Genomic DNA, 16574 nt, shown 5'->3' with positions numbered 1-16574 from the left:
AGAGAATCAAAGCTCCAATTTGTAAGAGTTTCATTCATGTTCTCTCTGGCATAATTCCATGATGGCACTGTGGATCATCAAATAAATGTTTGTGGCGTAACTTTTAGGGTGGCATCAATAAAACACTGCTTTTTAAGCACAGGTAGTAAGAAAATCATTCTTGTTGTCAGAGCTTCTGAGTTGTGCACTACAAGCCAAAGTAAAATGGGCAAATCAGTAGGCAAATGATGGGTTACTTGATGGACATAAAGTAAGCACAGGATCTGCCATCCTGTGATGTGAAACAAAGTGATCCAGGACTGTTCAATTATGAGTCACCGAATTTTACATGAGAAGCTTTCATACCTACCTTTTTGTCTGAAGTGATAAGCTTGAAGGCCTGTGTAACTTGCTGAGCTGTTGCTCCACCCCCCACATCGAGGAAATTAGCTGGAGTACCACCATGAAGTTTTATAATATCCATTGTTGCCATAGCCAATCCTGCACCATTCACTGAAACGAAAGAAAAACAAACATTTAGACACCTGAACAAGCGCTGAGGCATGAAACCAAAACTAATAATCTCAGGGTTTCTTTTGACAAATCACAATAAAAAAATTTAAAAAACGCAAAAGCAATAAGCTTTAATTTTTTTCAGAGCCTGCTTGCCAAATGATTAGACTTTGAATGAATGAAAATAAATCCACATTCTGAAAACAAAATACAGGAACAAGCAGCAGACATTTTGTATGCTTTGAACACAGATTAGAGGAGAAATGATATGAAATGCAATTCCCACTAAACTATGTACTATGTAATCAATAAACTGCAGGAGTAATACTACAACATTCCTTAAAGAAAGAAAAATGCTTGAAAATTGAAAGCTCCAGTTATTTTGAAACTATGAGATGAAAATAACAGAATTGAAATTACATGAAGGGAAAGTAGTGAGCAGAATTAGTGTAAGAAGGCCATTTATAAATTTATATGAAACTATTGCATGATAGAAATTAAATTATCCATTACAATAAATGGCTTTAATATTAAAGGCCATGAGGAGCTGAGATATTCCAAGCAAAATTTCTGCTCTGTATTAAATTATTTGTTGCCTGTTAAGATGGAAGATAATTGTTAATCTTACTCTTTGGATAAAGGGCAGATGTGAGAGAGAAAGACAAACAGCCAAGTGTCCCACTCCTGAACAATGTTCGATTTTACTTTGGAAAAATGTTTGGGCCAAGAGAGGATGAAACTTTAACACAGTTAGAGGGTACATGAAATTAAGAGGCTTGCCTTACATATAAAAACAATTCGATAAGTTGCTGGAAGGCAACATCTTTCAGTAAGAGGAATACGTAAAAACAATTATAAAGGAAAAACAAACATGGATGAGTTAATCATTTTTTTTTTAATTATCTGAATCAATTTCTTTTCTTTCCTACCCAAACAGCCAATACTGCCATCTAGTCCAATGTAGTTAAGGTCTGCCTTCGCTGCTTCCTGATCTCTTTCATCTTCTTGGCTCCAGTCTTGCAAGTCAAATACTTGCTTTTGACGATATGAAGCATTAGAATCAAAGTTGATCTTTGCATCCATGCACATGACTGAAACACAGGCCAAGAAATTTACAAATTATTGTAGATGCTGAAAAATCTGTACTGAGTCAGTAAGTGCAATAAATATTCAGGTCAGTATAAGTGGAAGAGGAACAAAAGTGAAATTTCACGATATTAATCAAATCAGAATTGGGAAAATTAGCAGGTAAAGAGGCTTTAAGATCAAAGAAGTGAAATAAATACAAAGACAAGTCTGTCAAGGAGGCAAGCAGGAGAGATTAATAGTGGAAAGTAGTAATGAAATAAAGTGAAATCAGGTGATCAAGGAATTAGTGAATAACAAATTGAAGTTGGAGAGATGGTGCATTGAGATGATGAATAAATATATGAAACAAATCTATGAATGATGGAAATGTAAGGAATAAAGCCAGAATTGTTAAATTTGGAGCCTGGAACTTCACATTGGAAGGAGTAAGTATTGCTGATCTAACTAACCTCATGTCTGCATTCCAACGTATTTCCAATAACCTTTTACCTCCTCACTTCTCGAGAATCCAAGTGCACATCTACTTCTGCCTTGACAAATGTTCAGAAATTTAAATTCTACTCTTCTTTAAGAAAGAGGGTTCCAAAGAATAAGGTGCATTATCTGTCTCAAATGGGTGACAACATATTTTTAAACTGTGAACTCTTGTTTCAGAGTTAACTGCAATATCCATTCAGGCTGTCAAGATCACCTCTCATTTATCACTTTTAGCCTTTCCTCATAAAACAACCGATTCCAGGTATTAGTGGCAAACCTTTCCTGGATTGCTTGAACTCATTTACACCTTGCGTGATTTAAAGAGACCACACTATACACAGACAGGTAAACATGCTAAACAAGCAGAAAATAACCTCCATACATTTTTATTCCTCTTGTAATAAACAATAACATTGTTATCTTTCCTATTAGCCGTCTCTACACCTAGTCGTGCAAATCGTACATGATAGTCAGACTCCTCTGCCCAGAGGTCTACAATCTCCCACCATTTAGATAATATGCTACTCTTTGTCTTTGCCATAACAGATTTTACATTTTTATGTGCTGTTCACAACTTACTTTGCGACCTATCTTTGTGTTACCGGAAAATGTGTGCATGTATCCAAGCCGTTCAATTAATTATGAATAGTGAGGCTCTCGAACATAAAATTTGTGAAGTGATGCTAACTGGAAAAAAAAACATTTATGCCCATTCTGTTTCCTATCAGTCAAACAATCTTCAAACCAAACCAATATATTATCTTCCAAGCCATTAACTTTATCTTATGCAATAACTTTATAAAATTCCCACTTCAACTTTGTGCCATAGAGTATTTCCATCGTACAAATAATTCTTCAAACAAATTCAATAATGAATAAAGCTTAATTTTCCATTCACCAAACTACATTGGTTTTGATTACCGTGAAGTTTTTGGCATAGACTGCACTGACGATAATAACGTATATTTCTTCTTCAACAAATGTTCAGCCAATAGACCTAGTTTCCTTCTGTCACTCTCCTTCCGTTTTGATGACATTTGCTATGTTTCAGTCCAATCTCAGGAATGTTATTATAGTTTAAATTAATGCAATTTTTAAACACCGTGCATCAGGATAGCCTTGTTAGCTTTTCCCGAGTTTCTCATGGTTATAAGATGAAGTGTTGTTCCTAGTCGATGCTAACTCAAAGCAGAACAATCTGGTCAATCTCATTGCCAATCTCAGAAATTATTTTCCTTTACGGTTATCTGATTTTGTCTTAAAGGTCCTGAATCTGTTTCCACCTGCCTTACAAGCAGCAGGCTCCAGATCATAACTGTCCTCCCTTGAAAATATTTTTCCTTATAGCCCTTGTATCCTTGCCTCAAATTGCAAACGGATTCTCTCTTCTTACTCGATACAAACCGAGGATTGTTTTATGCACCACACAACATCTCCTCTCAAACATTTTAGTACCAAGGAGTATAAACTTAGTTTCTTAAATCAATTCATGAATTCTAGAGATTTGTGCGTAGCACAGCTGCTGCTTCATAGGTCCAGTGGCTCCGAATTTGAGGCCTTTCTCTCTATCATTCTCCGTGAAAAATTTGAACATTCTCCCAGAATCTAAGTGCTGTCATTTTTTTTCCTACATTCCAAAAATGCGTGGATTGGTAACTGGCCATGGTTAATTGCATTTATTGTTCAAGAGAGTATTAGAATTGAGGGGTGGGGGGAATTGATGAGAAGATAGGGAGATTGGACTAGTGTCAAATGTTTATACACATTTATTTGATATTGTATTTTTTATGTATGTATGTATGTGATCATTATGTGCAGTGTGAGAAATGTATTATGTATGTGTGTGCACTGTGGACCAGAGAAACAGTGTTTCATTTTGTTTTATATGTACAATCACATTATAATAAACTCGAATTTGAGTGCTTGATGGTCAGCAGCACATACTCGGAGAGACGAAGGGCTTATCTCTCAACTTCACTGCCATTTTCAAGAAATTTTGCAAATATATCCTCCCAAATTCCTCCTTGTTCCTACACATGCATCAAAACCTGTCAATGTAGATTGTTGTTTTTTTTTAAAATCAAAATACATCACACAACACTATTCTATATTAAACCTCTTCCGAAATGTTTTGTTCCAAGCAGAATAAACCCAAATCAAATCTTGTAGTTAAATCCTATATCTTACAATCTATTGCTATTTTCTTCACTAGTTCAAGGGATCAGGTCATGTGCAAATACCGATATTTTGTGTACATCTCCCTCTAAATTGTTAATGCATCGAAGAAAAAAAAAAGGAATTCATCTGTCCCCCAGTGAACACTTTTCCTTAGCCTATACAACAGATATCTACCATTACTGCTTTCTCCCTTTAAGACAGAGGTTATGATTGGAGCAGGAATTAAGTGACTGTAAACTAGGTTCATATTTGTGAACTGAATGAACATAGTCTTCAAAGAGGCCACTCAACCTGCTTTGATGGTGAGAGCTGCAAATGCAGAATACTAAACTAGTAGTGAAAGTAAAATTCAGCCTTTTCTGAATGGTGACAAGAGTGGATGGAGGTTAAAGAGCAGTGGAAGGTACCTAGTAAAATGTTGTGAGATTGGGAGTATCAATGATGGAATTGAAAACCTGAATAACTGGTCCCTTTGGAATTCTGAGATCATTCGATTTCTGATTCACACATTGTTACAATGATTCAATTAAAGTTTCAGGGTATATGCTCTCAATCTACAGATAATGTTGTCAAGGTAGCTGTGGCAGTTGAAAGCTTGTTGTAAAAGGATATTGACTTGAGATATCAGTCGTTCTCTCTGATCCCATCTGAAGTATGACCAGTATTTTGTTTTAAATTTACTAACCTAAGTTTACAGAATCTTTAAAAGCAACAATGGTCAAATTAAAATAAAAAAGTTGGAAAAGGGATAAAATTGAAATATACAAATTCTCAAACAGTAGTCAAATGACCAAGATCCGAAAAATTTCCTTCCAAAGGGATTATAAGACTGCACAGCATAATACAGTGTGGAATAAATCATTCACTTACATAAAACTGATCAGTGCATCCTGTCGCTCTTACACAAATGCTATCTTTGAACAGATCTGCTCTGCTCTCCAGTAGAATTTCTGCTCGTCTCTTTCACCTTCCTCACCCTCAGTGGTTTAGCTTTTCCCTTCTTGACTTTGATAAGGCATTGACCAAAACTCACCCAATGACCATCCTTATCGGAAATTTTTTTTTTCCTGTCCCGTCCTGTCGGCAACTTAAAACCAACTTATTTTTACTTTGAAAACATAAAGATGGAAAAATTCAGCAAGTCAAACAGCAAAGCAAAGATAAAGATAGAGATGTATCATCAATGTTTCAGGTTAGAGCCCTTCATCAAGGTTCGAGCAAAATGTAGGCAGGTGCCTGAACAAAATGTTTTTACTTTCCCAATTCTGATGAAGAGTTGGCAACTATTTCTTTTTCCACAGATGCTGCCTGACAACACTAGTTTTGTTTTATTTTATTTCAGCTTATTGATGAACAGGAATTAATCAATAAATATGCCAATGGGTGTCGAACTTTGTAGCGATGGTTCTTGGAATCATGGATTTTAACATCAAAAGTTATTACAGAATAGTAATGTCTGTAACATAACATAATTTATTTAAAAAGACTATAATTACTTGAGAAAGGATTCAACCAAAATTCTTCATGATGCATAGAGTTCATTATATTATTGTGTCTCAATTCAAAACTTCTTTTGATCGCTTTCTATCTTGAATTATTACCAATCATATTCTTATTAAGATAAGTCTTCATCAAAATATTTTCATAAAATCCAGGGTAACAAGAACACGCTGGCAATAAATTAGCATCTCATAAATTAAGTATAGAATTCAGTTTTATTTGGTCCCATGCAGAGATCTAAGTAACATTGGGACAGAACAATTGAGTTAATTTTACAAATCTTTCTCAGCAGCTTTGAATGTTTTTTTTTAATGTGAATGAAATCCAGAAGACAGAGTCTTCTTACCCATGCCTGACGAGTCTTCCACCATTGGGTTTATTTCAATTAAAGTAGCGTCATATTTCAAAAAGAGTTCATACAAACGTACAATGACATCAGCAGCATCATGAATGCGTGCAGCGGGGAAATCCATTTGCTGAGCAACCTATTATAGAATGAAATATTAACCGCATAAGCTGTGATTACAAAAACAATGAAATTCTCCAACATTTCATCTTCCAACTACTGTAATTGGCTTTCAGAAAGATGTGTTGAAGCACTTTGGAGATACTGGAACAAGCTATCAAATTTATTTCACATCTCGGTACTACTGAAACATTGACTACATGCATTATTTACAGCAACATTAATTCCTAGTGGTTGAGAATTTAACTAAGCAGCAAGGAACAGGTCTGAATAAATTATTGAGACCAAATGAAATGAATGAAGTGAAGTTATAAACTGGAAGATTCCATCAACTGTACATTTTATTCTACTTTACTCCCAGATTAGAACGGAGAAAGAGACTGCTGGAATTTTGATCAAGCTGCAATGATGTAGAGAGAAACACAGATGCCTCCTCACAGATGCAGCCTGACTTGATTATTTCTGACAGTTTTGCATTTCTTTCACCTTTCAACTGCATTTTTCCATTTCAATAGAACAGACATGCCACCCAATTACACCAATTAACCTATACTCCAGTAGTTTTTGAATGGTAGGAGACAACTGGAACACCCAGAGGAAACCCACACAAACATGGGAGGACGTACAAACTCCTTAGCACTAGATTTAAACCCTGATCCCGATCGCTGGTGCTGTAACAGCGTTGTGCTTACCACTATACCAACCGTGTCAGCTTTTTGAGGCAATAGCACCCCTTAAGGTAATGCATAGAGCAATTGAGCTATACAATGGATTGGACAATACTCTTTCCCTCCTGCAAAACTGGATTTAAATATATCCTTGATAAAGACTTGCAGACAGGAAAGGAGTTTCAACAGATCAACATACCTTCCATCTAATCACTGTAGAGGGCAATGTCAACACAAAGGCAAATTATTGCTTTGGAAATGTGCCTAAAATATCTAGCTTGATTAAAAAAAAATAATATTCCAGCATTCATCACTGCATCTTATTCTTATTATGATGTTCTCTCTGAAGACTGAAATGAAGTTTGCACAGGCAGCAAAATTATTATCATGAGAGATCGTCTGGAATCAAAATCACGTGGTTGTGCCATAAGTTAGAAAAAATGCTTTCTTCTTTGTCCCTTTATTAAGTAGATCAGTAACAATACCTTGACAGCCTGCTCTCGTTTGATTCCCTCCATAATATCCACAGGTTCTTTGATGATAGCATCTGGGGTCTCAGCTGCCACATCTTCAATGTTCACCCCTCCGTGACTACTCCCAATGAGCACTGGTCCCTTAAAGAAAAAAAATGAAATTTAAAAATAATCTCATGACCTCTACTACAGATTTAAGAACATCCGTAGGTAGAGGCAGTTTCCTCTCAAGTTTTTCAATGCATAACATACAATATTAGATCATTCCGGGTAGAAATGAAGAAAAATAATGGATATATTTCTTACAGTTCTTACTGAAATATGCATATATTAAAACTGAACACAATGACATCAAAGTTAAATTTTGTTTATTTGGTTAAAGAATAGGAGGTGCTCAAGATCCATGCAACAATACCCAAGCAAGAAGTCAATCAAGATCCAAAACGCTCTGAAACAAGTCCTTTGACCACTGTGTTCTGTCAGTCATGAAGATCCGATCTTTACCAATTCCATTTATGTGGCACATGACACTGGTTTGGTCCTGATCTTTGGTGCTATCTGCATGTACTTCACACATTCTCTCTGGGAGCATGCGAGTTTCCTCTCAAATCCCAAGGGCATAAAGGAGCAGTGGCCACTGAAGATTAACCCTAAGATGTAAGTGAGTGGTGGATCTTGGGAGGGGGGAGTTGATGAGAATGTGGGATGAATAAAGCATTGAGCTTGGAGTCAGATTGGTGTGGAGTCATGTAGCGTTCTTTATGTAGCAAAGACACCCGTAAACGACAATCCTCCTTTCACTTCCCAGCTTTCTTCTCTTCTGCCCTCCAACCCATATTTGCCTGTGACCTCTTGCCTGTGTCCATCCTACTATCCCTCCCCCACCATGTTAGACAAGCCTGCTTTTTGCTCCTATCTTGACATAGAGCTCAAGTCAATACGTAGGTTACATATCTTTGCTTCATAAAGAGTGCTGCGTGAACTGTTGAGTTTCATCACTATTTTTGTATTGATTGATAAAAAGGAAACTATGTTTGACAAATACAGTATGTTGAAGGCTTTCAATAAGCTGCAACACAAGAGGTTTGTAAGTAACATTAAAGCAATATTAGAGAGTAGGGATGAAATAGAGGTGGGCACTAATGAGAGAAAATCGTATTTTTTTTTAATTGGAAGATATCATCAATGTAACATGGCAGAGCAGGTAATAATGGATCCAGGTTTATGTGGAAACAATGCTGAGTGATATTGTGGACTGTGAGGAAGATTTTGTGGTGTCAGGGAGATACAAACAGATTCAGTGAATGTGCAAGGACATGATTGACCAAATCTCACGTTGAAAAAGAGGGATATGAGCAGCATTCTACAAAAATATCTCTACAAATATCACTTAAGGGCACAGGTTAAGAACTTCAAATTCCTGGGTGTCAACATCTCCAAGGATCTGTCTTGGAGCCTCCACGTTGATGCAATCACAAAGAAGGTTCGCCAGCAGCTATACTTTGTGAGGTGTCTGAAGAGATTCGGTATGTCATCGAAGACACTTGTAAACTTCTACAGGTGAACCGTGGAGAGCATTCTGGCTGCTTGCATCACTGCCTGGTACGGAGACACCAACCCTCAGGACGAAAATGAGTCTGCAACATCACAGGCACCAGACTTCACTCCATCGAGGACATCTACGTGTGGCAGTGTCTTAAAAAAACAGCCTCTATCCTCAAGGACCCCCACCACCCAGGCCATGCCCTCTTCACTCTGCTACCAGACAAGCACTCAGTGGCACAAGGACAGCTTCTTCGCCGCTGCCATCACATTCCTGAATAATCAATGAACCAGTCACTGCCTCACTTTTCATCCACTGTTATTGTTGTTTTATGTTGTAAGATGGTTATAATATGAATGTTTATGATTCTGCTGCAAAACAACAAATTTTATGACTTGTTCAAGACAATAAATTCTGATTTTGAGTTACCAAGATGTTGGCATGACCAGAAATCTAGTTATGAGAAAGGTCAAATTAAAACTGATAAACCCACCAACTCCCACAACTACCTTGACTTCACCTCTTCTCACCCTGCCCCCCCGTAAGGATTCCATTCCATTCTCTCAATTCTTTTGACTCAGTTACATCTGCACCCAGGATGAGGACTTCCATGCCAGATCATCAGAGATGTCCTCCTTCTTCAAACAACGTAGCTCTACCTCTACCACCATCAACTCGGCATTCATCCCCATATCCTCCATTACCAACACATCTGTCCAGGCCCTCTCTACTCCCACATGCAACAAGGACAGGATTCCTCTTGTCTTCACCTACCACCCCACCAGCCTCCGCATCCAACACATCCTCTTCCGCCATTTCCGCCTCCGACTACGTGATCCCACCACTAAACACATATTCCCCTCTCTGTCTTCCTCAGAGACCGCTCCCTCCATGACTCCCTCATCCACTCCTCCCTTCCCACCAATCGTCCTCTCGGGACCTATCCCTCTGACCACAAAAAATGCTCCACTTGCGCCTACACCTCCTCCATCAGCACCATTCAGGCCCTAAGCAGCCCTTCCAAGTGAAGCAACATTTCACTTGTGAATCTTCAGGGGTCATCTACTGCATCCGGTGCTCCCGTTGTCATCTCCTCTACATCGGAGAGACTGGACGCAACTCGGCTCTGACCGCTGCAATAGCGGGGATCTCCCAGTGGCCACCCATTTCAATTCTCCATCCTATTCCCTTGCCGACATGTCCGTCAATGGTCTTGTGCACTGCCAGACTGAGACCACCTATAAATTGGAAGAACAACACCTCATGTTCCAACTAGGCACCCTCCAACCGGATGGCATTAATATCGACTTCTCTAGTTTTTGTTTACCTTCTCCCCCCACCCTCTCCTTTCCCTGTTTCCTTTCTCACAGACATGGTAAACTCCCTTATCACATCCAATTAACACCTTTTATTGGTCTGGATTCTTCCCCCATTGTTTGAATTCTGAGACTTTCTGATATATCCTGCTTTTACCTTTTTTGATTTTTCCTTGAAGAAGGGCTCAGGCCCAAAATGTCAGCAATATATTTTTGTCTCCTTTAAATGCTGAAAAGACCAGCTGAGTTCCTCGATGTATAAGCTAAAACTGATATTCTTTGGACAGAGGAGGCTGAAGAATACTTCTCCATAGATAAGGGTAGCAGTATGGGACCCAGCTATGCCTGTGTTTTTTGTTGGCTATGTGGAGCAATCCATGCTACAAGCCTACACAAGCAAGGCTCATCAACTCTTCCTCTGCACACCGACAATGACATTAGTGCTGCCTCATGTACCCATGATGAGCTCATCAACTTCATTCACTTGGCTGCCAACTTGGACCCCAACTTTAAATTCACTTGATCCATCTCCTGCAACACTCTCCCCTTTCCTATCTCTCGGTCTCCATCTCATGAGACATATTTTCTAGAAACTTTCTACAAACCCACCAACACCCAGTTATCTTGACTACACCTCCTCATATCCTGTCCCCTGCTCCTAGGACAAGGTATTCCATGCGAGATAATCCAAGACATCCTCCTCCTCTAAAGAAATGTGGCTTCCTCTCCACTACCATCAACCAGGCCTACAGCCGCATATCCTCCATTTTCTGTATATTGGCCTTAGCCCCCCTCTGCCCCCACATGCAACAAGGATGTTACCTACCAGCCCAATAAGAAAAGCTCCACTTGCGTCCACACCTCCTCCCTCACTACCACTTAGGGCACCAAGCAGCCTTTCACATGTAAATCTGCAATGGTCATCAAATGCATCTGGTGCTCCCATTGTGACCTCCTTTACAGCTCATTCCCTATCCCTATGTCTCCTTTCTTCCATCTCCCCATCCCTTGACTCGGTTTCTTACCCTATCCCTATCGACTGTTACCTACTGCATCCAGTGCTCCGCTGTGTCCTTCTCTACATTAGAGAGACTGGATGCAGATTGGAAGATTGCTTTGCTGAGCACCTTTGTTCTGTCTGCATCAGTGACAAGGATCTCCCAGTAGCTAACCACTTCAATTCTGTGCCCCACTCCCATCCTCATGTCTGTCCATGGCCTCATGCACTGTCCTGCCAAGACCACCCATAAATTGGAGGGGCAACACTTAATTCTCCAATTGGATGTCATTAACATCGCCTTCTCTGGTTTCCACGAGCCCACTCCCATTTCTCTCTCTCTCTTCCTTTTCCCTTCTTTCCTCCAGCTCTCCACCCCCTTCCCTCTCCATTCTCAGAGCCATCCCTCGTCCACCTGCTTGCTCCTCCATTATCCACCTCTTGTATTTGGGACCATGCTCCTCCCTCTGATCTCACTCCCCACCACCCACCATTTCATTTGCGTGCCTGATATGTTGGATATGTATCTTTATCTTTGCTATACAAGGTACACTGTTTGACCTGCTGAGTTTCTCCAGCATTGTGTTTTTACTTCAACTATGGTATTTTAATATTACTATCTTGTCTAATTAACTGAGCCAAAGGTTCAATGACCAATGCAAATAGAGCTGGTGACTAAGGACAGCCCTGCCTAGTCGATCTAGATAATACAAAAGAAGAAGCTACCTGTCCATTTGTCACAACTCTAGTCGTAGAGTTTCTATATAAAGCCTTAATCCAGCCAAAAAAAGAGACCCAAATTTAAACTTTTCCAACACTTTAAACAAAAAAACTCCATTCCACTCCGTCAAAGGCCTTTTCTGCATCGAGAACAATTACCAAAGGTTGGTCAGATTACTCCCGAGAAATATTAAGAAATCAACAATATTATCTGCTGAATACTGATTTTTAATAAAATCCACCTGGTCTACATGAATCAAACCTGGTAAATATTTAGCTAGTCTATTAGCTAGAACTTTGGCAACAATTTTATAATCTACATTTAATAAAGAAATAGGACTATAAGATCCCACTTTTAATGGGTACCTATCCTTCTTAGGAATAACCATGATAAGTGATCGAGAAAAAGAATCCTGAAAAGAGTCAGTCTCCGTCGCCTGCTTCAAAACATCCATCAATATAGGAACTAATAAGTCCTGAAATTCTTTATAAAATTCAGAAGTAAAACCATACTCTCCTGGAGATCACAATGCTTCCCTCACTTCTGTATCAGTAAAAAAGGCATCTAAATCCTTAGTATGTGTACTCTTCTTCAAAGATGGTAAAGCCAATTCAGACAAAAAATTATCAATTTTAACATTGTCTTCCAATGCTTTGTAAGTATACAATTTCTCAGAGAATAAACAGAATTCATCATTAATTTCCTGAGGCTTGTAGGTAATTAGCAAGTCATGTCTAATAACATTTATAGTTCTAGAAGCCTGTTCAGTTTTTAATTGCCATGCTAATACTTTATGGGTTCTTTCGCCCAACTCATATTGTCCTCTGCAATAACTTCTCAAATTTATGTTTGTAATGAGTTATACTGCAATTTCAAATTAGTTAAACACTTTTTTAGCTTCTGTAGAATCCCATTGCAAATCTTTTTCCAAAATCTCTATTTCCTTCTCTAGTTTATTATTCTCAGCCATATGTTGTATCTTTTAATTTTAGCTGTATAACTAATAATCTTTCCCCACAAATAAGCTTTCAAAGCATCCCATTAAACAAATTTACTACCAACCGAATCTACATTTATTTTCAAAAATAACTATTTAATCCCTCATAAACTTAGTAACTTCAGGATTTCTCCTCAACATAGAGTTAAATCTGCATCTATACACATTCTCCATGATCTCGGAACCAGTACAAGAAATTAATAACAAAGAATGATCAGACAAAATCCTACTCTTATATTCAGCTTTAAAGATTCATCCTTGTAATTACGTTGATACTAAAAATAAATCTATTCAAGAATAAGTCATGTCGAGATGAATAAAATAAAGTCTTTTTCCATAGGGTTTAATTTCCTCCAAATCTCTACTAAATTCATATCTTTCATTACTGTCATTAACCGTTTAGCCATTTTTGTTCTAACAAATCGATTTTGGAGATTTAGCTAACAATGGGTCTAAAAAACAATTAAAATCACCTCCAACCAAAATTTTATTATATGCTTGACTTAAATTAAGAAAAGAATCTACTATGAATTATTCATTATCTATATTAGGAGCATAAATATTTATTAAAGTCCAAGATTCTGAAAAAAAGTTTGCAATTAACAATCAAAAGCCTACCAACGGCTTCAAAAACTGAGTCCAAATTAAAAGATAACTTCCTTTGAATTAAAATAGCAACACCCCTTGGTTTGGAATTAAAAGAAGATGCTATAACTTGTCCAACCCAATCTCTTTTTAACTTCTGATGTTCCTTTTCAGTTCAGTCAAATGTGTCTCTTACAAACACTCAGTATCAACTTTCAACTTTTTAATCTAAGCTAATGTCCTCTTTCTCTTAATTGGGTTATTAAGCCCATTAACATTAAAAGTAGCAACATTTAAATTAGCTATAACAAATTACATATACATCCCACATAAGTGGAGAAGCACCATGGCTGCATTACAAACATGTTTAAAGATGATCTCAAAGAAATAAATAACAAAAACATTAAAAAAAAACCCTACATTATCCCTATGTCTCCTTTCTTCCACCTCTCTTTCTTTCCCTATCACTTTCTTCTGGTTCAACATTCACAGAGCTACCCTCCCCCAGCATGAACTCTCAGCTTTTCTCCCTTATCCATGTGCACCTAAGGACTTTTGGCTGTTGGCTTATGCTCCGTCCCCTGCCCTCTCTTCCCTCCTTCCCCTATCTTTTCAGACATCTGCCTGCATTTTGCTCAGTCCTTGAAGAAGGGTTCAGGACTGAAACATTGGTTATATACCTTTGCCTCCTCTGGGCACTGCAAGATTTGCTGAGTTTCTCCAGCACTTTTTGTGCATTTACTACAATGACAGTACCTGCAGATTTTCATGTTTCACTTTATATGAAGAACATTCAGTTGAGGTTTATAACATGTTAAGGGTCCTTGACAGAGTAAATAGGAAGGACCTAAAGAGGAGTCAAAAATCAGCTGGCACTTTAATGAAATTAATTGGTCAAAAGATTAAAATGGAGATAAAGACATTTTTGCCAACAAGGTTAGTAGGGATTTGGGTCTCACATTCTGAAGTAGTGCAGGATGCAGAAATGCTCATTAGATTTAATGATCTTGACTTTCAGAACCGTACAACTAATGTGGTTTATAGTTAATTCTTTTGATCCTTTTTTTCTTAAGCAAGCTGAGATCTATGTTAACCAAAGTTTGTGTTATTTCTCTAACATGCTTTCCAATCCTACATTTCTTCCCTTCTTTCTATAGACATTCTTTATTAAAAACTAAGGAAAAGGTTTCATTTAATATTATGCATTCCCTTACCACTCTGAAAGCATTTCTTTTTACATCCTAATCAACTCAATCCTCTCTTGATAAGTTCACTCATTTCCAAGATATTACTGAAGATATTGTTGACACTTTCTTCACTCTCTCTTGTAACACTTCCATACTTACTGTTTTTTTTTGTTATTATGGACAGATTACACTGATTTAGACCTGATTTTAATAATAATTTCTTCACAAGATATCTCTGCAACAGACACACATTCTGTAGAAATTCATGAAAATAAATAGGCAGAGACTTTAAATGAAAGAGGACATCCTCTTAAGGCTTCCTTTCAAATGTATTTGGTCCATTTGGATTTAGCAAAAACCTGAGTTTCAATTCTTGAAATTCTTATGACAGAGACTTTTCTTTTCCAGTTACTGTTAAATTTCTGCTTTCAATCAATTCACCAAGTTCTTAGGAAAGGGAGGGGAGGGGTGGGGGCTTGATATGGAGAATAAAGTTGAATTAGTGTTAATGGATGCAGAGTCAGTGGGCCAAAGAATTTGTTTCTATTCTTTATGATAACACACAAGATAAGGATTGCATTGCTTTTTTTGTCGGGGATTCTAAAATCCGTATTATGCCAATACTGGATTAACCAACCATTCAGAGGTGATAGAGAAACTATGGTTTGGATTTGTTGAAAACTCATGTGATTTAAGATAGAAAGCAAAACAATTTGAAAGAATTAGCAGTCTAAAAAGAAGCCACATTGAAATCCACAAAAATGTTGAAGAAACTCAGCATTCTTTATGCCGCAAAGATAAAAAAAAATACATAACCAACGTTTTGGGTTAGGGTTAGATATGCGCAAAAAGCAGGCAGGTACCTAAATAAAATGGTGGGGTGGAGGGATAGGAGGCCACAGGCAAGAGGATATCAGTGGGAGGTCACAAGAGAAAAAAGCTGAGAAGTGGTAGGGGGTAGCTCTCTGAATGGAGAGAGAGAAGGGGGTGGAGAGCTGGAGGAAAGGAGACAGAGGACTGGGGAAGAGGGAGATGGAAAGTGGCCTAAATCAGAGAAGTCGATGCCATCCAGCTGGAGAGTTCCCAGACAGAATATTAGGTGTTGCTCTTTTATTTTGCGAGAGGCCTTGGTTTAACAATGTTGGAGGCCATGGACAGACATGATAGTGTGGGAGAAGAGAGCAGAATTGTAATAGTTGGCCACTGGGAGAATCCACCATTTCTGCAGATAGAGTGAATGAGCTCATCGCAACAATTTCCCAGTCTGCCTTCAGTCTCTCCAATGCAGAAAAGGCCACAACAGCAGCATCAGATACAGCAGATGACCCCGGCAGATTCATAAGTGCAGTTTTGCTTCACTTGGAAAGGCTGTTGGGGGTCCCAAATAGTGGTGAGGGAGCACAGGTGTTGCACTTCCCATGGTCACAAGGGTAGGTATCAAGGAGGCTCTAGTGGGAAGAGATGAGGGACTCACAGAGGGAGCAGTGTCTGTGCAAATTGGAGGAGGAGAGGGGCATGTCAGGAGAGTGGTGGGATCATGTTGTCGGTGATGCAAATTGTGAAGGATTGTATGTTGGATGCAGAGGCTGGTGGGGTGATAGGTGAGGACAAGGGGAACCCTGTCCTTGTTTGGTCTAGGGGCAAAAGGGACCAAGGCAGATGTGTGGGAAATAGAAGAGTCGTGGATGTTTTATCCAGAGGGGAAGTTTTATGAAGTAGGATATCTTGGATGATCTGGAATGGAAGACGTCATCATGGGAGCAGATGCGATGGAGACGAAGGAAATGAGAGAAAGAAACAGAATTCTTTCAGGGGACAGGGCGTAGCAGAAATGTAACAGAAAATGAAGGGAGTTCTCTAAGGTTAGATATCATTTGTGGAGAGA

General features: G+C 38.4%; 1 protein-coding gene across 3 annotated transcripts in view; it reads right to left on the bottom strand.

Annotated features, from left to right (window-relative positions):
• sucla2 (succinate-CoA ligase ADP-forming subunit beta) overlaps positions 1-16574 on the bottom strand; it is a 65577-nt gene that overhangs the window by 20459 nt on the left and 28544 nt on the right. For all 3 annotated transcript variants that reach the window (XR_011343121.1, XR_011343120.1, XM_069893742.1), the window contains exons 5-8: positions 7356-7484; positions 6083-6221; positions 1422-1583; positions 350-492 (exon numbers count right to left, since the gene is read on the bottom strand). Coding sequence is in view for 1 of the 3 variants with exons in the window: in XM_069893742.1 (XP_069749843.1) it covers positions 350-492; positions 1422-1583; positions 6083-6221; positions 7356-7484 (573 nt within the window). In the remaining 2 variants the exon portion in view is untranslated. The remainder of the gene's footprint in view (positions 1-349; positions 493-1421; positions 1584-6082; positions 6222-7355; positions 7485-16574) is intronic.

This window comes from Narcine bancroftii, chromosome 8 (assembly GCF_036971445.1).
Source record: "Narcine bancroftii isolate sNarBan1 chromosome 8, sNarBan1.hap1, whole genome shotgun sequence".
Lineage (NCBI taxonomy): Eukaryota > Metazoa > Chordata > Chondrichthyes > Torpediniformes > Narcinidae > Narcine > Narcine bancroftii.
This window is presented reverse-complemented; position numbering and strand designations above follow the sequence as displayed.